General features: G+C 39.6%; 1 protein-coding gene across 23 annotated transcripts in view; it reads left to right on the top strand.

Moving 5' to 3' along the window:
* SYNE1 (spectrin repeat containing nuclear envelope protein 1) overlaps positions 1 to 25,567 on the top strand; it is a 522,579-nt gene that overhangs the window by 339,900 nt on the left and 157,112 nt on the right. For 15 of the 23 annotated variants that reach the window (XM_055390873.2, XM_055390870.2, XM_055390871.2 and 12 more), the window contains 6 exons: positions 249 to 389; positions 6,308 to 6,475; positions 6,686 to 6,847; positions 16,160 to 16,366; positions 18,367 to 18,540; positions 22,043 to 22,234. In XM_055390873.2, coding sequence (XP_055246848.1) covers positions 249 to 389; positions 6,308 to 6,475; positions 6,686 to 6,847; positions 16,160 to 16,366; positions 18,367 to 18,540; positions 22,043 to 22,234 — 1,044 coding nt within the window. The remainder of the gene's footprint in view (positions 1 to 248; positions 390 to 6,307; positions 6,476 to 6,685; positions 6,848 to 16,159; positions 16,367 to 18,366; positions 18,541 to 22,042; positions 22,235 to 25,567) is intronic. The other 8 variants (XM_019029254.4, XM_055390874.2, XM_019029253.4 and 5 more) reach the window with 3 other exon arrangements.

Genomic DNA, 25,567 nt, shown 5'->3' with positions numbered 1-25,567 from the left:
AATCAACAACAAAACTTCAATGTCATATGCACCCCCATCCCTGATTGTTTTACAAATGATTACTAGCATCATATTCTCTTGAAGACAGAACTTTTAAATACTAACACAGGATTAATATGTGAATTTGGGTCCTAGTAATTTTAACCTTCGTTTTATAATTAACTCTGTTTTGGCCTGTGCCTGAACAGGACTTATGTTAACATAGCTAATTGATTTTCATGTCCTTTGGGCTACATTTTACGTGGCAGATGACTGCAGGTCGCTGTCACACTTTGCTGTCACCGGTCACTGAGGAGTCTGGGGAGGAGGGAACCAACAGTGAGATTTCCTCTCCACCTGCCTGTCGCTCCCCTTCACCTGTGGCTAATACAGATGCTTCTGTTAACCAGGTACCTCCCACTTGGCATTCCTCTAGCAATAATCTCTGGGCAGATGCAGGACTCCATTCTCTCTTTCCATTAGATCGTGGGTATGAATCTCAGACTCTGTTGCATTTGGTTCCAGGGACACACTATTAGGTGTTATAGTTGCACAAACTATGATTGTCATGTGTCTCAGTATGTCATCTCCTCTCCTGGGCTACAGAAAATGGGATGAACAAAAATTAGGTCATGGGAATGATAGCCCAGAAGGCTCTGTTTTAAGACATTATGGCCTTAGTTTCCAGCAATCATCTGGAATGGGGTTCTGCATCCAACAGAAAATAAAAGATGTGTGTCACCATTGTAAAATAACGTGATTCGATGGCTTTATAACATGCATTGAAAATAGTGCTGGCATTTACCAGCTCAGATTTTGAAGACAAGAAACTTCTATTTATTATGTCAGACTTCTTCTTTATTTGCAACTTGTGTACCAATGTAAGGAATGTCTGCCATATTTATACTAGAATGCCTACTAGATTTGAGTGTTTAACTTATCTTTCAATAATCTTAAATTTTATTTTCTATAAAATGGGGAAAATAAAATAACCATTTAGTTATAAGAAGCCTTTTACCATGTATTAAATGTAGATAATACTAAATTAAATGTCAAAAAGCTTTTATGTCAAATGTTAGATAGAAATCAAAAAGATGCCTTTAAAGTAACCAAAGACTTTTAATGCATGTTAAGTAATACTTTATTTTTTAGTGAAGACAACTAAAAAATGTAAACTATCCTATGAAATTATGTTTTTTCAAAGAAGTTGATATGTATTATTAAGGGAGAAGCATTAAACGGAGCAAATGTTTTATAACCTGTATTATAATTCAATTATATTACTTTTATTTTAAAGCAGAAGCATTCAGACTGTCATAGGATTTCTGTGATAAAGAGAATCCCCCCTCATTAAAAAAAAAAAGGAACATCAAGGTGATGAAACCTTTAGTTAATGCACTTACACTGTTCTCTTGGTAAAAATCAGGATAGCTCTAGGGAAATTATCAACTCATCCATTTGTCAAGTACATTCTGACACCTGCTCAGCGTGAAACCTTGTGTTGCTTCCTGAGGATGCAGCTGAGAAGGAGTCAGCATGGCCCTACCTGCAAGGCCCTGACAGTCTAGAGAGAAAGGCAGACATGGGACAGATAATAACAATGTGATCAGAGGAAACTAAAAACAGCAACATAAAAGGAGAAGTTCAGGGAGCCGTGGGGAATTTGGGAAAGTGTTCTTCAAATTCTCATTTTAAAATATGTATTACTCATTCTTTGATGATTTGTCCTTCCCTATGGTTACAGATGTTATTACAGAAATTAAGCTATAGTCAGCTGATTATTATATAGAAAAAATTATTCTATTTAATATGGTTTAGGTTCTCAAATTTTTCAAACTGAATAATAAATACTTATTTGAGACTTTGTGGAAAGAATATACCTTTTCTAAAACTGTAAATCTCCATGCTACTTCTTGTAAAGTGTCAAAGTATACATGAAAGTGCCCTAAAAATGATGAAACATGCAAATATTTCTATTATTATTTCTTGACATTAACCACAAAGCTTCATCAGGTCCTAAAACTCAGTGAGATTAGGCTTTGTTTTAATTCTTCCCCTCTCCCCTAGTCACAGGAAAACATCAATTAAATTGCATTGTTAATCTAAAATACTTACATGTGATGCTGCAAAGTAGGGGAAAATGCCTTTACTTAGATTAAGACACACAGCTTTACTCTGAGGGAGCTGTTAAAAAGGAAATGTATTATGCTTGGTGTTCATCAAACAAATCAACCCCATCATTACGGCCACATGTTATTTTTGTATAGTAATGTCAGTTAGAAGACAATGAAAAAATATGACACCATGACCGGTGATGCACTGGATTTATAAAATTGTCTCTTGAAACTGAGGAGGACCCCCTTAAGTTTCAGTTTTCAGATTAAAAACCCTGAATTTTGTGCACAGAATGTGTACAGCTGTTTCAGGGAGCAGCCAAATAGAACTGCTTTATAAAATCACAGTTGTTAAAAAAAAAAAAAAAGGTTTTGTGCCTGCTGTTCCTGCAAGTAGATCTCCGTTATATAACTACCTGGTCCCACTCACAGTGTATTCTGTCTCTGACAGTAGCTATTAGCTAAAATGTAATAACAGTTTAGCTTACTTGAAGGTAGAAATACCGAGGCATTCCTAGATTTTGCTGCAGGCTTCTTGATTCCCCTTAGAAGCAAGCCAAGGCTTAGACTCTGCAGAAGAGTTGAGAGAGGAATACATTTGAAAAGAGGGAGCAAGAGTGTAATGGGAAAATCGTTGGCCTTCAAGTTAAAAGCTCACACTGAGTTGCAGCTCTTTCTCCTCTAAGCTGAGTGCACCTGGGAAGTCCCTTGATACCTTCATTTGTAAGTGAGAAGCAATACTACTTAATTCACAGCATTGTGAAAATGAAATGTGACATTAATCGTGAAAGTGCTTTTTAAACTAGAAAATACTGATCAAATAGTAGCTACAGTTGTCCAAATTTATTTCCTTAGGAATCTACTCATAAGTCTTATAACTTAGGCACATAAGCAATGAGAAACGTATTTTTAACAGTGACTCCTCACTACATCAAGTATTGACTTTAGTAGTTATTTATAGTACTGAGTGATTTATTTTAATTGAATTTATGTATGTACCTCAAATAAATAGAAATTATTCATCTATAAAAGGTGACATATTTTCAAATCCTTTAAAGAAACCAGGAGTTGTCATTCGTATCTGTAGGCATGAGCCATGTGCGCGCACACACACACACACACACACACAGAGATAGTGAGTGCCAGAAAAAAATTATTTGCAATAAATTTATTTTATTCTAGCTCTTTTGGGAGCCTTCTGTATTTATAATAGAGTATCTAATGTAAAATGTTTACACCATTTAAAGGCATTCCTGCTTTTCCTTGTGGGCAGTAATAGTATTACTTTACATGTATATAAAATAATAGAATTTATATAAGTGCATTTACAAGCATGATTTATTATGAACATATAGGCCTGCCTGTTATTTGCCAAACACTCCACAACGTGCTCAGGATGAAGACGAAAAGCAGTGACCCAGACAGCCCTTAGGGAGCTTACAGTGTGTGTGAGGACAGGCAAATGCTTACAAGAGAAGGTGGCAGGTAGTGTGGCCGAGGGCAGTACAGTGTTGTGGGAGGGCCTAGAGAAAGCACCTAAACTGGCTGGAGTCAGGCAGACGTCAAGGATGGCCCCCTTTAGTTTTAAGGGAGGAGCACAGTTAGGCAGTTGGAGTGCAGTTGGGTCGTGTGAGATGAAGATTTTCAGGCAGAAGAAACCACCTGTTGGAAGCTGTGGAGGCGGGAAGAAAAATGGCCCATCCAGGCAACTGCAAATAGTTTCAGTGTAATTGGAGAAACATTGGAGGAGGAGGAGAGGGGGAAATGAGACTGAGAGGGATATGGGAACCACATCATGGAGGTCCTGAATGCCACAGGAAGGAATTTCAGCTTCCTCCAGAAGCTAATATTTAACCACTGAGGGAATTTAATGAGAAGCTGTGTACAGAACTGATACTTCTGGATCAATGTGGACAGGAGAATAGAAGTGTGCCAATTCAGAGCCAGGGGAGCTGTTAGAAACAGAAGTTACACAGTCTCATGCTTGGTCCACCCTGGTGATAAAATGAGAGAAACAGGCCAGGAGGGACTACAGAGGCCTGGACAGCTCCTGCTCCACATAAATGAAGCAATGTCTCCTCTGTTAGCATTACTTTAACAAAGACACAGGGCCCAGTGTTACCATACCTTGTGGTTTGCAAAACAAGCTACGAATGTGAATTTTAATGAAATCTCTCTATCTTCATGAAGAGAGATTTTAAACAATTTAAAACATTGTATAAGCCACACTAAATGTGTGCAGGTCAGAGGCAGCCCACAGGCTGCCAGTTTGCAACCTTTGAGTTAGGAAGCTGTTACTGTAATGAGAACTTGAACCAAGGCTGTGGCCAGGATATGCATCGTTAGCACTCCATCCTCCCATAAGCAGTGGATGTTAAGGGGGAGGAGAAATCAGGAATAAATCCCAAGTTTATAGCTTAGGTGAGAAGACATTCCATTTATTGCAAGATGGATAATACTTCATTGTTTTTTCCTAAATTGGTTCCTTTTGGAAATGTTGACTTTGAAGAGCCTACAGGATATGCATGAACATCTGGATATGTGAGTCTGGAGCTTATCAATTCACCAATATTGGCGAGTGAGTGGAAAACAAACTATAAAAGAGAAAGAGTGAATGACTAGAAAGCTGGGAGGAGAACAGAGAGATTTTTTAGAAAGTGCTTCCAGAAAGGGTTTGTCAGTGCTATTGAATGCTAGAGGTCTGGCAAGGGAAGGGATGAAAATTCATCATTTTTTGTCAAAGAGAAGGAGCTGGTGAGAGCAAGCTCTGCAGTCATCAGGATCAAAGTCCAAACTGGAATTTAGAAGTGGATCGAGGGTGAGAAAGTCCCATGAAAATCACCGTTTCAGAAGTTGGATTATGAAATGAAAGGGAGGAAACAAAGAAATTAGGATGGAGCCTGTGTGTGCAAGTGCATTCACGTGTGACGATCCGTCACATTGTGAACTGTGGAGTTTTTAGAAAATGTGATATCCTTCAAGAAAACAAATAAAAGAAACAGTGCGTGCAGGTGTTTTTGGATGGAAGAGAGAAAGTCAACAAAGCCAGAGAGGATGTTAATAGACCAAGATCCTTGAAAAAGCAGTTTATGGGATTCTCAGAGTCTGTGGGAGAGTCAGGTTTAAGCAGTGAAACTGGAAAGCATAAGATAAGGGTGAGTGTGAATATACATAGACTTTTGAAAATTTGAGAAGTTGCAGTATCTCCTTGACATCTTGGATTGCATGTGTATGTGTGTGTGTGCGTGTTTGTGTGTGTGTGTGTGTGTGTGTGTCAGTAACACACACACATGCATATATGACTCTGGATTGAGTCATGTTTGCGGTTTTCCAAGTGGATGAAGTAAAGGTTAAAAGAGCAAGAGAAACAAGAGTCTTGGCAAGAAAGGGGTTTAAGTAACTTTAGACATAACTACAAGTCCAGCTGAGCGATGACAGCATACAAGGGTGTGGAGGACTGAAGTGGGGTGGGAGTGAGTGAGGATCAATGGATCTAAACCTATTAAGGACATGAAGAGTAATCCACTCAAGACAGTGACAGGGTTAGGAATAAAGAGGAACCAGTCTCCATGTTCCAATATCATCAATAAATGTTGGGGACATTTCATCATTCACTTTGTTTTTTTTGTGTGTATACTTTGAGAAATGCATAGAAAACCTTTATATTATTTGTTTCTTAGAGTAGTGGTAACTTCCCCATTACATTTTTCTTATTTAATATCAAAATATTTAAATTAATTCAGCAAATGATGAACCCACAGATGGTGAAGATCTGGCTGCATCTGTAGATTTAATTTTATTTAAGTCAAGTAGTTTTTAAATTATTTAAAACTTTAATGAATACATTCGACAACATTTTAGGAACTAGATCATTAAGATTCTCTTTTTTTGCTATTCTAATCAACCTTTAAATACATGTGTACTGCTTAAATCCTTTGTATTTCCATTTAACAAACATAGAATAAGATTGAGTTTTGGCAACTTGAAATATTGGTAAAGTTGTTTTTTGATATATATAAACCAAAATTCTGAAACAATTACAGTGTGCTTTGATACAGTCTTTACATTTTTCTTGTCACAAGAGTTTACTAATTTACTAGTTTGTAGTGCCCCATGAAAGGTGTAGATCTGAAACCTTTCCTTGACATGACCAACAGTACCCAGAGCATATTAATCTAGACTTTGTAATACAGTACTGTGCTTTGCACTCACAGGACATTGCATATTACCAAGCCTTGTCTGCTGAGAGGTTGCAGACAGATGCTGCAAAAATTCACCCCAGCACATCCGCATCCCAGGAGTTCTATGAACCGGGATTGGAGCCATCCGCTACTGCCAAACTGGGTGATTTGCAGCGTTCTTGGGAAACCTTAAAGAATGTGGTAAGTCTTCAAGGTGGACTAGTTTATGCCCACCAGACACCAGTAACCTTAGCGATTGTCTTATGAAATACATGCAGAGAGTTTACACATCCAGTCCACAGTTGAGTACCCTATGTTGGGCCACAGAGGTAAAGCACTGAAGAAAGAAATGTTGTAATCTGAAAGATAAGGGGCTGGGAAGCATTTGGTAATATCCCTTTTCTGGTGTAGATCAGTGAGAAGCAGCGCACACTCTATGAAGCTTTGGAACGCCAGCAGAAGTACCAGGACTCCCTCCAGTCCATCTCTACGAAGATGGAGGCCATTGAGCTGAAACTCAGTGAGAGCCCAGAGCCTGGCAGGAGTCCAGAAAGCCAGATGGCTGAACATCAGGTACAAATAGCCATGACTTCAGTTTCCTGCTTGATTGAATAAGGCACTCTTGTGACTGGTTGGCCTGTCAGGCATGTGTTTGAGACAGCCAGGTGACTTTTTAAAAATGTTTTAACCTTATCAGTTCTTCCAGAGTAAACAAGGGTCCTAATGGTGGTCATTTCTACTGCGGATTCAGGGAGGGATCTGAGAAAAAGAGAGAGAGGGAGAGAGAGAGAGACAGTCAGACCTTGAATCTAATTAAAGAAAGCTACATGCATTTATGTTGCTTTTTAACTTTGATTACACAAAATGTGTTTCCTTAGAGTTGCCAGGTTATTTTGATTTTGTTGTGAGCCATTGTTGTAAGAATAAAATATACTCCAAATCTACCTTTTCTGGATATTGTTGTTTTAAGAAACTTAGCCAGGGGGTGCCCCTCCATTATCACTTCAGAAAATACATCTCAGACTTCGTAAGTTCTAAGTCTCATCTTGTGATTGTCCCTGACTTAAATCATTTTTTAAAAGGTTAAACTAGGCAAAATATTAGCTTTACATGAAAAACAGAGATCATTACATTAATCTAATGCAGAAAGAAAATGTTAAAAATGTGTCAATTTAAAACGCATGCTAAGAAATGTTCAGAAATTAAAATCTGGTTAATACTTTAGCAGTCTAATGAGGTACGCTGTTAGAATTATATTTATTTTGTATAACTGGGGTCTAAGGATACTGAGGCACACATTCTCCTACATATTCATCACCGTGATGTAGGAAAATGCTGCCTGGCTGGGACAAGAACCCAGGAGCATGTGACAATCCTTCAGAAGGCAGGAGGAAAGAAAGATATTTTTAGATGTTAATTAAGAGCTATGAAAGCATGGCATGGTAAGCATGTTTATCAAAACAGGGTAACTTAACAGCTTTAGGAGTGAAACGTTGTACTTTGTCTTTCTTCTACTTTACATCTTTCTAGTTTTGGAAGCAGGATAACCTTGGAATAGACTGCTTGTTCATATGTGTAGTCAGATAAAGTTGCATTCTTTTGCAGTATATATCTTTCAGTATAAGATAAAAATGAGAACATTTCATCTAGAGACAGCATATTGAGAAATAGTGGTTTCAGGTTGTTTACACTCTTGTGACTTCTGAAGATAGAGATCGAAGTGCATAGCGTCCATTTTTAGGCCTTATTTTGGTAAAAAAACTACCTTCTGTAGGTCTTTCTGCTATCCCACAGTCACCCACCCTTAGCCACATTTGCAGAGGATGCTATGAAAGCACGAAATGAGAATTAACCCTTGTTATCCAAGACCAGACCAATCAGGAGGACGGTCAGGGGCTTGGGGGACTATTCCAATGCCATTTACTTCTGAGCTTCCCCCATTTTATCACTAGACTGCTAGTCTCCCAAACCCCTCTGCTTTCTAAAGGGGCCTCAGTGTCTCCCAGTTCTCTTTAGCTGCTACTTCAGTTTTCTGTTGCCAGCGGCCACCTCTTTGTCATCTGAAGGGGTGTCCCTGTTGCTCCAGTGTGCTCCCTGTGGCTCCTAGGTCTTCCTTGCTCCTGCGGTTCTGTCTGTCCGGCTGTTCCCTGCACCTCTGCTTCACTGTACTGGAAGGAGCCAGAGAGCTTCCTTCAGGTTGAGTTCGTGCTCCTCAGGCCAACCTCGATGGCTGTTCTGTAAGAGGCCCCGTTCTTTAAGCATTCAGAAGGAATATAGTGTAAATTATGCAAGGGCTGGATTAGAGTGCATTTGAGAGTCACTCACTCAGATTATCAGATGACGATGTTGCAGAAAGTTTAAGTAGTTTGACCCTCTCTCCAGCTTCAGGACATCTCCACCTTTGTTCAAGCCCCCATTCTTGTGGCCCAGGAGGCTGCCCACAATTGCCAAAGACCCATCACTGGCTCCCACAATAGTTAGGAGCTGCATGAAAACGGGATGCTGGTGGCCTGCTCTGCCCTTCCAGAGTTCGTACATGAGAATGCAAGTTAGCTTCCAATCAGCACCACCACCCTGTTGCTCAGGCATTAGGATGGAAACACACATAAACTGAATGTGGAGCAAAATGATGATTCTGTTCAAGGGATTTAATGGAGACAACTCAAAATTGCACATTAATTCTGAGAATTATAAATTAGAAGTGAATCTGTGACTTTTCTTGTCATTAAGGCCAACCACATGACTTTTTTTCCCTTTCTAAGTTGGTAGTAGTCGTACTAGCCATCACAGCAGAAGGAGGTACAGCTAATTTAGTGAAGATTACCAGTCATTGGGGCTTAATGGTTTATTAAGAGAGAAAATATATTAATGTTATATTAATATATTAATAAAATTGTATATATTAATATATTATATTAATATAATTGTATATATTAATATATTATATTAATATAATTGTATATATTAATATATCATATTAATATAATTAGAACATAATGAGAGGGAAAGAAAATAGCAATAATGTAGAATTTAGTATATAATTTCATGTATCATCACATATTTCATCTGAGCTATTTTTGCTACCTTTTGCTGTCTGTGCCAAAAGTTCTACAAGTTCTGGAACACAGCTGCCTACATGAAAAGCTGGTGGTATCACAGTATCTAAATTTGTTCTTAGCTTCAGGAATGGTACTTTAAAAATTTCAAGCACTGTTATAGAATTACTATTTCTAAATTTCAACTGAATGGGTGTGAGGAAGTCCAGTATGGTTTTTTATATTTCCTAAAAATTAATAGAAATACTTTAGTTTTTATTTCTTTCCCAACACTCTCTTGGAAGTATTCATGTTTTTTTAAGGAGGTAACCTAATTCCTACACTTTTCCTTTAAACACTTGTCTAAACTACTGAATTTGTGTGGAATGCTGTGCCTCTCTGGTTATCCTCTCTAAATTGTCTTATAGATTTCTTTTTTTTGAGACAGAGTCTCACTCTGTTGCCCAGGCTGGAATGTAGTGACGTGATCTTGGCTTGGCTCACTGCAACCTCCGCCTCCCAGGTTCAAGTGATTCTCCTGCCTCAGCCTCCCGAGTAGCTGGAATTACAGGTGCTTGCCACCACGCTGGACTAATTTTTGTATTTTTAGTAGAGATGAGGTTTCACCATGTTGGCCAGGCTGGTCTCGAACTCCTGACCTCAGGTGATCCACTTACCTCGGCCTCCCAAAGTGCTGGGATTACAGGTGTGAGCCACCATGCCTGGCTGTCTTACAGATTTCATTTTAAGGTTTGAATGCAGTTCATGAGCTGACTTGTGGCTGCTGTAATGACTGTTAAGTCCTCTGTCATTGCGACCTTATTATCATGGGCATCTGATGCTTTAGGGACATGTGTTGCCATGCAAAGCTCAGTGATATATAGCGCACAGAGCTCTGTGGTTATTTTGTTTTGTTTTGTTTTTTCATATATGTAACAACTAAAATAGAATGTGAGAAGAACTGTGGTCTCTCATCTGATCTTGGAAGTTAAGCAGGGTTGGGCCTGGTTAGTACTTGGATGGGAGACTGCCCAGGAATACCAGGTACTGTAGCCTTAAAAACAAAACAAACAAACAAAAACAACAACAACAACAACAACAAAAAAGGCTGGGCGCGGTAGCTCACGCCTGTAATCCCAGCACTTTGGGAGGCCAAGGCGGGCGGATCACGAGGTCAGGAGATCGCGACCATCCTGGCTAACATGGTGAAACCCCGTCTCTACTAAAAATACAAAAAATTAGCCAGGCATGGTGGTGGGCGCTTGTAGTCCCAGCTACTTGGGAGGCTGAGGCAGGAGAATGACGTGAACCTGGGAGGCGGAACTTGCAGTGAACCGAGATTGCGCCACCGCACTCCAGCCTGAGCGACAGAGCGAGACTCCGTCTCAAAAAATAAATAAATAAATAAATAAATAAAACAGGAAACATTTCAGCCTGGCCAACATGCTGAAAGCCCATCTCTACTAAAACTACAAAAATTAGCTGGGCATGGTGGTGCACACCTGTAGTCCCAGCTACTCAGGAGGCTGAGACAGCAGAATTGCTTGAACCTGGAAGGTGGAGGTTACAGTGAGCAGAGATGGCAGCTAGGTGACAGAGCAAGCTTCCATCCCCCCAAAACAAACAAACAAAAAAAACCTTGTGTTCATGTAGACAGTTCTGAAGGTCACATAACATAAGGTCCGTGTTTCTTTTCACCCTTACTATTAAAGAGTTTTTATGTTAGAGAAGCTCATGGAACTTCTCTAAGCTATGTAAGTGTCATACACATGCCAAGTTTGCAATTACAAATCAGAAACCCAAAAGCATGCATTTCATCTCTTTCTCCTTATCTTGAATCATATATTGTCGGGTAGCTGCTGGCCACCAGCTCTTATACTCAGAGTTATGGGACTGAAGACATATTTGATGGCTAATATTTTTTAATTGAGGTGAAATTCACATAGCATAAAATTAACCATTTTAAATTGTACAATTTAGTGGTATTAGTACATTCACAATGTTGTACAACCACTGTCTCTCTCTGGTTCCAAAACATTTTTATGACCCCAAAAGAAAATCTCACGCCCCCTGAGCCTGGCTGCTAGATCTTGAAGTTAAAAACTCTAGCTACCTTCCAAAAATGTCCACTCATCTTTAAGAGTAAACTCAAGCATGAGTGGAGAGGACTGCTTCTAACAAGATTTAAGTGAGGCTGGGCACAGTGGCTCACACCTGTAATCCCAGCACTTTGGGAGGCCAAGGCAGGTGGATCACTTGAGGTCAGGAGTTCAAGACCAGCCTGGCCAACATGGTGAAACCTTGTCTCTACTGAAAATACAAAAATTAGCTGGGCGTGGTGGTGCAGCCTGTAGTCCCAGCTACTTGAGAGGCTAAGGCAGGAGAATTGCTTGAACTCAGGGGGCGGAGGTTGCAGTGAGCTGAGATCGTGCTGCTGCACTCCAGCCTGGGCGACAGAGCGAGACTGTCTCCCAAAAAAATTAAAAAAAGATTTAAGTGAACAGTTCCGGATTTTCCTAATTCCTTTATTACTGACTGCAGAACATTCCGCGAGCTATTTAAGAACATTGTGAGTTTTAAATGGCAGCTGATACCTTCAGTGCGCACCTGGTTGGTCAAAGCCAATGAGATTTAATGAGGTAGTGCTGGTGAGAGTTACCAACACATCAAACAGAAAACAGAAATCTGCTTGTGGGCTACAGTTAGTGGAAAGTAGGTTAAATGAGATCTAACAAGGACTTTGAGGAGACAGAGTTTGAAAATTTGGAATGGCAACAGGAGTGGGTAGGAGGCACTATAAATGTAAATGTGTGTGGAAAGGCACAGAAGAGAGGATGAGAATGAACACAGTGTGAAATTGTTAGGAGGCTCTTCTTGCTTGTACAGAAGGATCAGTGTAAAAAAAAAAACAAAGACATAATAAGATCCATCTAATTATGGAGGAGCATTTAAAATCAAACCAAATATAGATTTTATACTTTTAGCATTCAGGCACAAAACATTATTATGAAATAATGGAAAATAATTTACTGAATGGAAGTTTTTGAATGTGTAATACTTTGAATGTATAAAAAATACTTTGCATATATAATAAACAATATCAGTCTGTAAATTCATTGCAATCATGTTTTAAAAATTGCAGCAAGTTTTTTGGTGGAGGTTGACAAGCTAATTCTAAAGTATACTACAGGCTGGGTGCGGTGGCTCATGCCTGTAATCCCAGCACTTTGGGAGGCTGAAGCGGGCAGATCACTTGAGCTTAGGAATTCGAGACCAGCCTGGCCAACATGGTGAAACCACATCTCTACGAAAAATACAAAAATTAGCTGGGTGTGGTGGTGCATGCCTATAATCCCAGCTACTCTGGAGGCTGAGGCAGGAGAATCACTTGAACCCGGGAGGCAGAGGTTGCAGTGAGCCAAGATCTCACCACTGACTCCAGCATGAGCAACAGGGTGAGACTCTGTCTCAAAAATAGTAATAATAATAATAAAGTATGCTGCAAATGTGTGGGAAAATATATATTAAAAATGCCAGAAGTAAAGAATAACCAGGACAGTCTTGAAAAAGATTAATAAAGTTGAAAGATATATCCTACCAGATAGGGAGATTTATAAAGCTACAATAATTAAGATTGTGTGGTATTTGCACAAACAGCCAAATGGGTTGATGGAACAGAATTCGAGCCCAGAGCAGAATCACATTTATACAGACACTTGACTTGTGGCAAAGATTACACTGCAAAACAATGGGCGAAAAAAAAGAATTTTCACCTCTTTCTACACTGGACATGAAAATTAAGTTGGTGTGGTTTGTAGATCTAAATGTGAAGTTATTACCAAAAAAAAAGTTTGAAAATAAGACTTTAAAATAATCTATGGTGAATGATCTTTTTAAAAAACATTCTAATCCATCACAGACGGATACTTTAGTAAAATTAAATCAAATGCTGCTTGGATGTCATAACTGTCAAATTACTATAAAAGTTTCTTAGCACTTGCTCTCAATGTGTTTATCTCATCATAAGCCAGTAACAAACATTGTGCAGACTGTTATTATTCCGTGGACCACACTTTGAGTAGCATTCTTACAGAAGATAACCTATGAGAATGTATTCTATTTATGACCTTGGATTAGGCAAAAGATTTCCTATATAGTACATCAAAAGCCCTAACAATAAAGGAAAATATTGATTCTATTAGACCATGATAAAATTAAGAACTTCTTTCCATCAACAGATATTATTAAGGAAGTCTTTTCCTGTTAAGGGAAAACCATGCCTCAAAGTGGGAGTAGATTATTTGCTATATGCAGAACCAAAAGAAACACAGGCACTCCTATCCAGAATATACAAACAACTCCATACATCAATAAGAAAAGGAACAACTCTAGTGGAAAATGTGCAAAAGATTTTTAGCAGGCAGTCGCAAAAGACACTCAATCTCATTAGTCATCGGGGAAATGGAAATTAAAATTACAGTGAGATTCCACTATTAAACCCACTAGAAAAACTTAAAGTGAAAACAATTCACAACCAGGTGACAGTGGAATATGGTATAATGATAAAAATGGGTTAACTCTTTCTCCGTGCAACAAAATGAACGACTCTCACAATCATGAAAGGAGCCAGACACAGAGCAGTGCATCATGTATGATTCCATTTCTATAAAACTCAAATAAGGGCCAGAGTCCTCTGATATTTACAAGTTAACACAGTGGTGATTTTTGAGGACAGCAGTAGCAAGAAGGAGGAGGTCGAAAGAGCTTATAGAATCCTGGAAATGTTCCATTTCTTGATCTGGGTAGCAGCAGCATGGATATATATAGTTGGTGTGCTTATAATCTGTTCACTTTTCTAGATGTATATAATGTTAATAGTTTATTTAAAAATTAATTGTCATGATGATATTTGATATTAGGAAAAGATAAGGGGTTTTTGCTGTTTAACATTGTGAGAGCCCACTCTGAGGAAGCACTGCACTTACAGTGAAGCCTCCAGTCCTGTGGAAAAGATAGGAATTATGCAAATAAGGGCACATTGGAAACTATGAAATGCTGGCAAATATAAAGCCTATGTTACTTTACTGGAAATCATAGTTGCTGCTCTGGTGATAGAGCCTGTTTTTCCAACTTCATTGAAATCCTAAATAACAATTTCTCCTGTGAAGATTCCATCTAAAGAGCAAGTCATAAAATACTCCAAAAAAGAGAAATAAAATCAAGTATAATTATGATAGACAGGAAAACAGGGTGCTATGAGAGAGAATGATGGAGATTTTCTTAGGATTGGGTGGTCATGAAAGGCCTCTCTGAAGATATGACAATTAACCTAAGAGCAAAGGATGAATAGAGCCATCTCACACAGAGCGGGAAGAGTTTTCCGCGTTGAGGGAACAGCATGTTCAAAGGCTCTGAAGCCAGGAAGTGACTGAAGTGGGGCCCTGGAGTGGCTGAAGAAGGCTGGATTATGGTGAGCAAGAAGGGAGTGTGGCACACGAGGCAGGAAAAGTGAGACTACACGAGTGTAGTAACAAGTTTGATTTATTTCACAGCAAGAATCCAGTACATATTTCAAAGCAGGGGAGTGAGAGGACCTAATTGATATTTTCAAAAGGTTGCTGTAATTGCTTTATATAGACTGGACTGGAGCAACAAGAGTGTAAGCAGATAGACTCATCAGTAGACCATTATATAGCAACTCAGTCGAGAGAGGAAGTTGACTTTGGCTTCAGGTGGGGGCAGTGGGGATATTCAGATATACAAGATATATTTTTGAGATAAAAGCCATTGGACTGGGTGATGGATTGGATCTGGTGAGTGAAGGAGAGGAAGGTGTGAAGACTGACTCCCAAGTCTCCAGCTTGAGCCATAATGAGAGGTGGTGGAAGACAGGTGGGGAAGCAGAATTAGACTTAACACTATGCAGTCACCCGTGAACTAGGTAAGTTGAACACACAGCCTGAAACTTAGGGCAGGTGTCTGGGTTAGGGGTGTACCTTTGGAAGTGCTCAGGATTAGAAAGCATTTGAAGTCTTGGGAATGGAAGACATCACCCGGGAGAGACCCTTATTTTTTAGAGTTTGGTAAATGAGAAAAATGAGTAGTGTGACGACATAGAAATAGGTTACAGGTTTCTCCCATCCTGTGAGAAACGATGTGAGTTTTGGACTAGAGTTCAATGCTGTTTCAGATTTGGGGAAAGCAATAGATTAATGTGGGAAAATCATGTTGAGGAAGAAAGTAATACATTTTATTTTCAACGTTGTATTGGAGACTCTTAGAAATGATTGAGAAATGTGGTGGCTCATGCCTGTGATCCAGGCTGGAGGATTCCCTGAGGCCAGGAGTTTGAGACCAGCCTGGGCAACATAGCATGATCCTGTCTTTACAAAAAGTAAAAAAAAAAAAAAAAAAAAAAAAATTACCAGGTGTGGTAGCACACACATGTAGTCCCAGCTTCAAGCAGGAGGGCTGCTTGAGCCCAGGAGTTCAAGATTACAGTGAGCTGTGATCATACCACTGCACTCCAGCCTGAGTGACAGAGTGAGACTCTGTCTCTAAAAAATAAAAAATAAGTTGGTATTACACGTGATCCTTGTATTACAGATGATCCTATTGAAAACTAGAAAGATTAATTAAGTTGTTCAAACTCACTTTGGTTAGTGATACATACATAAAATCAGAAAAGTCCTGGCCTTTCACTTAGAAACGTAGGTGAGTAGGCCCCTATTTGTTGATTGATTAATGATTCCCAGGTGAAATCTCTTCCGCTAATCCCAATGGATGTGAGACTCAGCTGGTGCTAATGATCCCTCAGTGAAGAAATGAATACATGAGTGTGATTCCACAGTCTTTCCTCCAGGCATTGATGGATGAGATTCTCATGCTCCAGGATGAAATCAATGAGCTCCAGTCCTCTCTCGCAGAGGAGCTGGTATCCGAGTCTTGTGAGGCCGACCCCGCGGAGCAGCTGGCCTTGCAGTCCACGCTCACTGTCTTAGCCGAGCGAATGTCCACCATCAGGATGAAAGCCTCGGGGAAACGGCAGCTTTTGGAGGTAACCAATAACTCTAAAGTGGCCTCCTCACTTCTGAGTTAACTTTTAATGTTGTGTTACCAAGTATGTGGGTTACTTACATATTTACATTTTCATTGCTTCCCTCTCCTAAGCTGGGATTGTGTTTCAAGAATGGTCTCCATGGCCGGGAGGGGTGGTTCACACCTGTAATCCCAGCACTTTGGGAGGCTGAGGCAGGTGAATCACGAGGTCAGGAGTTTGAAACCAGCCTGGCTAACATAGTGAAACCCTGTCTCTACTAAAAATACAAAAATGAGCCAGACATGGTGGCGTGTGCCTGTAGTCCCAGCTACTTGGGAGGCTGAGGCAGGAGAATCACTTGAGCCCGGGAGGCAGAGGTTGTGGTGAGCCAAGATTGCACCACTGCACTCCAGCCTGGGCAACAGAGCGAGACTCTGTCTCAAAAAAGCAAACAAACAAACAAACAAAAAAAAAAAAAAACAAAACAGTCTCCCGAATAGAGTACAGTCAGTGTGTAGCCATGAATATGTCCTTTGACTCCTTTCTGACTCATTTCAGGCGTGAAATATTGAGAATGTGGAAAGCAAATTCTTGGTAGACATGAGCCTTGTGAAGAATAATTGTAGAGGATTTGCATAATGGTTTGCTATGTTTACACGACAGCATTTGATGGATGATATTACTAACACTATAAAGAATAAATCCTACTTAGTCACTGTTAGCCAATTCAGACATAGTAATTCATGAAAATACTCTTGCTATTCTGGTTCCCATGTTACTTAATTTAAATATTATTTAATATAGAGACAAATTTGGGCAGCAGTAATATCTGTGTTAAAAATCAGCTATCTTCCTTTTTTATTTGTTCTCTCGTAAATTCTTGGCCCTAAGCTTCTAGGCTACTCATATTGTTGCTCCTATAGTTTGGTTAGACTGGAGGCTCCCTAAAGACCTTTATAGTATCTATCATCTTGTATCTCTTAGCAGCTTCTCTGGCACATAATGGATTCTCAATACATTTCTTATTATATGAACTGAATATTATTTTATTTAGCTGCTAATTACACCATAATGCAATTAACCATGACCCTGTTGCTGGGTGTGTAGTCTCTCTCTAGTTTTACCTATTATATGATTAGTCAAATAATATATTCATATATTAGATTTGTGCAAAAGTAACGGCAAAAATCACAATTACTTCTGCACCAACCTAATACTTCTTGTATTAGAGAAATTTAAAGCCGATGTGTCTGCCCTACTTCTTAATTTCTATTTTAAATGGTTTAATAAAATTAATTTTAAGATAATGAATTATTCATAAAATAATTTTTAAAATATTTAGAGTATTTTAAAAGTTAACTTTTAATTCATTTATATTGTCCCCAGTAACTCTATGAAAAACTTGTGGGGGTTTCAAAATGAAGCGATTGACCTGGATTTTTTTTTTCAACATGAATTATTTGCAATCATTGAAAAACTCAGAGAGCTAACCTAGAAATTTGGATTTCTGCCTTTACTGGAGATGAAAGTTAACACTGGGCCACCCCTTCCCACAGGGATCAATTGCCTGAAACTGTATGTGGCTGCTGTTTTAGGCAGGCCGCATGTTTTTCAGTTTGCCACAGTCTCCATCACTCCCTACTCTTCCCAGAAATAGAGGTCCGGTGTCTACTGCCATTTACCAACTGCTTTATGCCATTGTTTTGTTCTAATCCTTGGCTGATTTCCATCATTTCTATTACTGCCTGGTCCTATAGGTATGTTATGTGAGAATACCTTGGTCAACTCTAGGTACACATTAAAATCACTAGGGAGTCTTTTTTAAAATACCAATTTTGAGACTCACCCCTAGAAATTCTGATTGTTGTTCTGGGATGTGGCCTAAGCAAAGGAAATTTTTAAAAGTTTTACCAGTGATTCTTATGTACAGCCAGGGCCTGGAACCATTGCTTTACTGTGTTAAATTCTCAAGATTTTACCTTAGCGTGATCTATGTTACCTTTTACTGAATTCAACAGGAGAAGTTGAATGATCAGCTGGAGGAACAAAGGCAGGAACAGGCCCTGCAGAGGTATCGCTGTGAAGCCGATGAGCTGGACAGCTGGCTCTTGAGTACCAAGGCCACTCTGGACACTGCACTGAGTCCACCCAAGGAGCCCATGGACATGGAGGCCCAGCTTGTGGACTGCCAGGTACCAAAATGGTCTCAAAGGAATGTGTCAACATCATGAAGCACATTTTTTTAAACTACAGAAAACATACTATAAAAAGGCTTGGTGTGGATATATGATTTTTCCCAACCCATAGACTTTATATATTTAAAGAATAGAAAAGTAATACATTATAAAAGCTTAAATGAAATCCAAACTTGGACTCACTTTTTGAAAAACATTGACCACAGTGTCTCCGGCTTCCTAAAGGTCATGTTTAAAAACTGTAGATAACCAAAATACCATAGTATCTATATTTACTACTTATTAAGGAATACAAAGCCAATGGGGAGAATCAGTAGCAGTGAGTCAGACTGGAAATAAACACAACAGGAAGTATCTCTAGGTGCTCTGTTGCAATTTTGGTTCTAATCCTGATATATTATTCGGAAAACTTTTCCAAGTGTCAGTTTTAGGCAAACAGGGAGACTGAAGATGGGAAGGCTGTCTTTTGGAGCAGTGAATGTGTTTTCCACCCATGTTAGGGCTCTAGGAATTACTGTGAGGAGTAATTGCATTAAAGTCTTTATTCTAATGCTATTTTCTTACCTCTTTATTATGGAATTTTTCAAAAATGCATATAAGTATAAAGAATAGATAATGAAGTCCCATATGCTTGTCATCAAACTTCAATGATGATCTTCATATTTGACTTCGCACATGGGTGAAGTATACCTTAAAAGCTTTTTCATTTTATTAACTAGGAAATATCTAGAAAACCCTATCTAGTCTTCAGGGTTAAGTATCAATATATACAACTTTATATTCCTTTTTTTTGGACTCAGAGGAAATATGTGAAAATCATTACTTAGTGCACACTAACTTTTTTCTTAATTTACGGTACACCATTTTGGCTATTCTTATTTGTGATTTGAGATTCATAATATTGATCATTATTATTTGGATTTTTTAATGCTTTAGGAAACTTATCTATGTGTATCCAAAGCACTGTTATTCTTTGCCATGATGATAGAGATTAATTAGCCATATGCAAGTTTTTCTGCTCTTTATATCTTCTTTCTAATGTTTATTTTTTGAGAAGAAACATCTATTAGCCCATTGCATTTGGCACTTGAAGTTACCACCCAAACTAACATTTCAAAGTTATGTTTTATCATACTGCCACCTCTCTCTTGTGAAGATATCTGTTTTTATTGTAACACATAAAGTCCATAAACCAGATAATGTATTTCAATACTTTTCCAAAGTATTAAAATAGTGTTTTGACCATACTTTAAGACAGGGGTGTTCAATCTTTTGGCTTCCCTGGGCCACATTGGAAGAAGAAGAATTGTCTTGGTCCACACATAAAATACACTAGCACTAGATGATGAGCTTAAAAAAAAATTACAAAAAAAATAACATTTTAAGAAAGTTTCTGAATTTGTGTTGGCCACATTCAAGGCTGTCCTGGGGCACATGCGGCCCATGGTCCGTGGGTTGGACAAGCTTACTTTAAGAAACTGGAAACATATTAAATCACACCAGAAAATAGTTTTTAAAAATCTAATATTAAATTACTACATTAAATTAATTCAAATTTTAATTAGATTCAATTAAAATCTTGCATTTAAGCCAGCTAAAATCTTGTCAATTAAAATCGAATATGAATCCAGTTGCACGCTAATTATAACGGTGACTATTACACAGAATTGGAGCCACGTGATGTCCTTTGTGGGTCTGGGCACTTCATTTTTGTAGGCTGTTTCCCCCGTGGAAGTGCTAAAAATTATATTTTCAGTTTTACAATTGCTGTGGTACAAAGACTTACATGATTCGGAATAGATTTGTTGTGATGTATTCCATATTATTATATTCAGTTTTTTTCTTTTGATTTTAAAAGAAATTAAAATCAAACATTTTTTGGGGGCTCTAAAAGCATCACAGACCCTCAGCACTGTACTTGCTGTGCCTAATCGTAAAATCAACCCTGCACAGAATTATGTTAATTTCTTAACAATAATCCTCAGGAAATCATCTTTTAATTCCTATTTTAATAAAAGTATTACTCTTCTACTTAGTTCTAGTTTTTTGGTTTGATGTTATATTCTTTTTTTTTTTTTTTTTTTTTGAGACAAGATCTCACTTTGTCACCCAGGCTGGAGAGCAGTGGTGCAACCTCAGCCCACTGCAGCCTTGACTTCCTGGGTTCAAGCAATTCTCCCACCTCAGCCCCGCAAGTGCGGGGAGTACAGGCACGTGCCACCACGCCTGGCTTATTTTTTTGTATTTTTTGGAGAGATGGGGTTTCGCTATGTTGCCCAGGCTGGTCTCAAACTCCTGAGCTCAAGAGATCTGCCTGCCTCGGCCTCCCAAAGTGCTGGGATTACAGGTGAGAGCCACCACACCCAGCCTGACTTTATATTCTTAATTTTGATTTTGTATAGGGAAATGAAGTATCTTTTCTCATTAAGAAATTACTTTATTTAATATAAAGAAGAAAGTACATTTCAAAGGGTGCAGAATTAATATAAAAACAATGATTTATGAGGAAAGTAAAACTTTTTTTTTTGGTTTTTTTTTTAGTCTTTTTTGTTTTTTGTTTTAAGTCTTATCTAGGAAGAAGAAAGGCTATTTTTCTTTTTCTCTAATTTAGTCTCCATTTTAGAGGAGACTTGTCTCAAAAAAAAAGAAAAATTAAGAGGCTCAGGCAAATTTTTTATGGACCCCTCTAATACCATAACAGACAATTAAAAGTCACCAGACACAGTGGCTCACACCTGTAATCCCAACACTTTTGGAAGGCTGAGGTGGGAGCATTGTTTGAGCCCAGGAGTTTGAGACCAGCCCAGGCAACAAAGTGAGACCTTGTTTCTGTTGAAAAAATAAAAAATTTAGCCAGGTGTGGTGGCACATGTCTGTGATCCCAGCTACATGGGAGGCTCAGGCAGGGGGATCCCTTGAACCCAGTAGATGGAGGCTGCAGTGAGCCATGTTCATGCCAATGCACTCCAGCCTGGGCAACAGAACAAGACCCTCCCTCAAAAAAAACAAAAACAAAAAAGGGCCAGGCGCAGTGGCTCACTCCTGTAATCCCAGCACTTTGGGAGGCCGAGGTGGGCGGATCATGAGGTCAGGAGATCGAGACCATCCTAGCTAACACGGTGAAACCCCATCTCTACTAAAAAACAAAACAGTAGCCGGGCATAGTGGTGGGCGCCTGTAGTCCCAGCTACTCGGGAGGCTGAGGCAGGAGAATGGCGTGAACCTGGGAGGCGGAGCTTGCAGTGAGTCAAGATCGCTCCACTAAACTCCAGCCTGGGCGACAGAGTGAGATTCTGTCTAAAAAAATAAAAATAAATTAAAAAATATAAAAAAAAGCCTACAGACTACTCACTCGTCAAGGCCGTGGGAAAACTACAAAAAATCATGAAAGCCTGTCCGTTTGGTAAAAGACTCCAGAGGGCTGTATTTCACTGTGGGAAACAGTCTTTGCAGAGGCTGGGGAGATGTGTGAGTTTCATTCTTATTTCTGTTGCTGCAGAATATGCTGGTGGAAATAGAGCAGAAGGTGGTGGCTTTATCAGAACTGTCAGTCCACAATGAGAACCTGCTGCTGGAGGGCAAAGCTCACACCAAGGATGAGGCCGAGCAGCTGGCTGGAAAGCTGAGAAGGCTCAAGGGGAGCCTGCTGGAGCTGCAGAGAGCCCTGCATGATAAGCAGCTCAACATGCAGGTGAGGGTTCCAGCCGCTGGCCCACAGCCGAAAGCTGGCACACTGTTCACGTGCTCCTTCTAAGGTTTGCCAGGTAAAGGAACAGGTTGGCGGTGACGCATACTTGTGTGTGTACCTGCTTTACGCTGACATTTTAGCATGCAGCTTTAAGTTTACACTCTTGGACTTTGGCAAACATTTGCAAATAGATTTTGTTAGGACTACTAACAACAGCAGTTCAGCGGAGTGGTGGAGGCAAAAAGCACTCTGACATGAAAGTAACAATGAGAGGAGAGTAATTGGAGAGGGAAAGTAAAGGCTACTCCAGGAGTGTTGCTGTAAAGTGGTATATAGAGGAATGAGATAAGCTATAAGGAGAAATGGGTCAAAGAAAATTTTATCTCTTTTTTTCTTTTACATTCATCACAATTTGAGTATTTCATTTTAAGATCAGAAAAATAATAAGTTTACACGTTGATGGAAATAACTCAATAGAGGAAAAGTTGGTGAAAAAGGAATGTGGACAGGGCGCCGTGGCTCACGCCTGTAATCTCAGCACTTTGGGAGGCCGAGACAGGCAGATCACTTGAGGTCAGGAGTTCGAGACCAGACTGGCTAACATGGTGAAACCCCATCTCTGCTAAAAATACAAAAAAAAAAAAAATTAGCTGGGCCTCTTGGTGGACACCTGTAATCTCAGTTACTCGGGAGGCTGAGGCAGGAGAATTGCTTGAACCTGGGAGGTGGAGGTTCCTGTGAGCCGAGATTATATCACTGCACTCCAGTCTGGGCGACAGAGCAAGACTCTGTCTCATAACAAAAAAAAAAAAAAAAAAAAAAAGAAAAAGAAAAAGGAGTGTGATTGCAAGAACAATCTTCTTGTTGGGGAGGAAACGGATAGGATAAAAAGTACACAGGCCAGGTGCGGTGGCTCACACCTGTAATCCCAGCACTTTGGGAAGCCAAGGCTGGCAGATCATGAAGTCAGGAGATGGAGACCATCCTGGCTAACACGGTGAAACCCCATCTCTAATAAAAATACAAAAAATTAGCCAGGCATGGTGGCGGGCGCCTGTAGTCCCAGCTACTTGGGAAGCTGAGACAGGAGAATCTCCTGAACCTGAATCTGGGAGGCAGAGGTTACAGTGAGCTGAGATCGCACCACTGCACTCCAGCCTGGGAGACAGAGCGAGACGCCGTCTCAAAAAAAAAAAAAAGAAAAAAGAGTGCAGAGTTTGGTCTTCCCTACCCTTCTTGCTAAGTAAGCCAGGGACCAAATAGTTTAGAAGCCCATTAGCTGCCCCAACCCTATAAGCATCTGATGGTATCATCTGCTCCTTCTTGTGGCCTAATCCAAACTGTGCCTTCCTTTACCATTTACACCTTTCTCCTGCAATAATGGTTGAGACCAGGCCAATCTGTTCTCCAAGTAAAATGAGGAGGGAGGGAAAGCATCTATGTTGGAATACAAATACTGGTAGGAAGTAGGACATAAATATTGTTATGGAAACTTCATGGAAGTTCACTGTGATTGCTTCTGTTTTCTCAGTGTGAGGATGATTGTTAGGACTAACCTATGTATTTTTTTTTTCGGCTTTTTGCTGATGATATGATTATATGATATGGAAAACCAAACTTAATCAACTAAAAACTATTTAGAAGCAATGGAGAAATTTAGGAAGATGATGGCTTATTACAAAATATGAAGTTAGGTCATTGAAAAGCATAAAAGAATCCAACAAAAAATAAAAATTAAAAAATGAAGTCGGCCGAGCACAGTGGCTCACGCCTGTATCCCCAGCAATTTGGGAGGCCAAGGCAGGTGGATCACCTGAGGTCGGGAGTTTGAGACCAGCCTGGCCAACATGGTGAAACCCCATCTCTACTAAAAATATAAAAATTAGCCGGGTGTGGTGGGGCATGCCTGTAATCCCAGCTGCTTGGGAGGCTGAGGCATGAGAACTGCTTGAACCTGGGAGGCAGAGGTTGCAGTGAGCCGAGATTGTGCCACTGTGCTCTAGCTTGGGCAACAGAGTGAAATTCTGTCTCAAAAAAAAAAAAAAAAAAAAAAAAAGTAGAGAATTTATAGTTTTTATATAGACAAAAAACAAGTTAGAGGAATAATGTAATATTCCACATAAAATTTTTAAAATGAAGAGTTTTGAGGGGTTATTAGTCTTATCATATATGTGTGTGGATTTTTTTTTGGTTTTTTTTGAGACAGGGTCTTGCTCTGTCACCCAGGCTGGAGTGCAGGGACGCAATCTCAGCTCATTGCAACCTCTGCCTCCTAGTCTCAAGTAATGCTCCCACCTCAGCCTCCCAAGTAGCTGGGACTATATGCGCGCACCACCATGCCCAGCTAATTTTTTTTATTTTTTGTAGAGATGGAGGTCTCTCAGTGTTGCCCAGGCTGGTCTTGAACTCCTGAGCACAGGCAATCCACCCACCTCAGCCTCCCAAAGTGCTGAGATTATAGGCGTGAGCTACCAAGGCCGGCCAGTCTAATCATATATTAAAATACAATATTATAATAATTAAAATAGTTTGGTGTTGGCACAATAAATATGTGAACAGAAAATTAAACAATAACTATTCCAGAAAGTGATTTGGTATATAAAGGAATTTGATAAATATTTTAGGTGGCATTACAAATCAGTGGACAAAATATGACTCACTCTGTAAATAATCACTTGAAACATGATAAACTGTATTTTCTACCCCATACTTTACAGAAAAATGTATCACAGGTGGATCAAAGATTTAAATATAAAACTTAAGTCTGCAAGGTACTCAGTGTATGATTTTTTTTTTTTTTTAATCTTAGGATAGGGAAAACCTTTGCCAGTATACCCCAAACCCATAATTTTATAGCTTCTTTTAAACTAATACATTGGCAGGGCTTGGTGGCTTATGCCTGTAATCTTAGCAGTTTGGGAGGCTAAGAAGGGAGAATTGCTTGAGCCCAGAGATTCAAGACCAGCCTGGGTATCATAGCAAAACCCCATCTCTACAAATAATAAAAACATTAGCCGGGCGTGGTGGCACACGCCTGTGGTCCCAGCTACTAAGGAAGCTGGGGTGGGAGAAGCTGGGAGGAGGTGGGAGAATCCCTTAAGCCCAGGTGGTTGAGGCTGCAGCGAGCTATGATTGTGCCACTGCACTGCAGCCTGGGTGACAGTGTGAGACGCCAACTAAAAAAATAAACAAATGGGCCATGGCTCCCACCTGTAATCCCAGCACTTTGGGAGGCTGAGGCAGGTGGATCACCTGAGGTCAGGAGTTCGAGACCAGCCTAGCCAACATAGTGAAACTCCGTCTCTACTAAAAATACAAAATTAGCCAGGTGTGGTG

This window comes from Gorilla gorilla, chromosome 5 (genome assembly GCF_029281585.2).
Source record: "Gorilla gorilla gorilla isolate KB3781 chromosome 5, NHGRI_mGorGor1-v2.1_pri, whole genome shotgun sequence".
NCBI lineage: Eukaryota > Metazoa > Chordata > Mammalia > Primates > Hominidae > Gorilla > Gorilla gorilla.
This window is presented reverse-complemented; position numbering and strand designations above follow the sequence as displayed.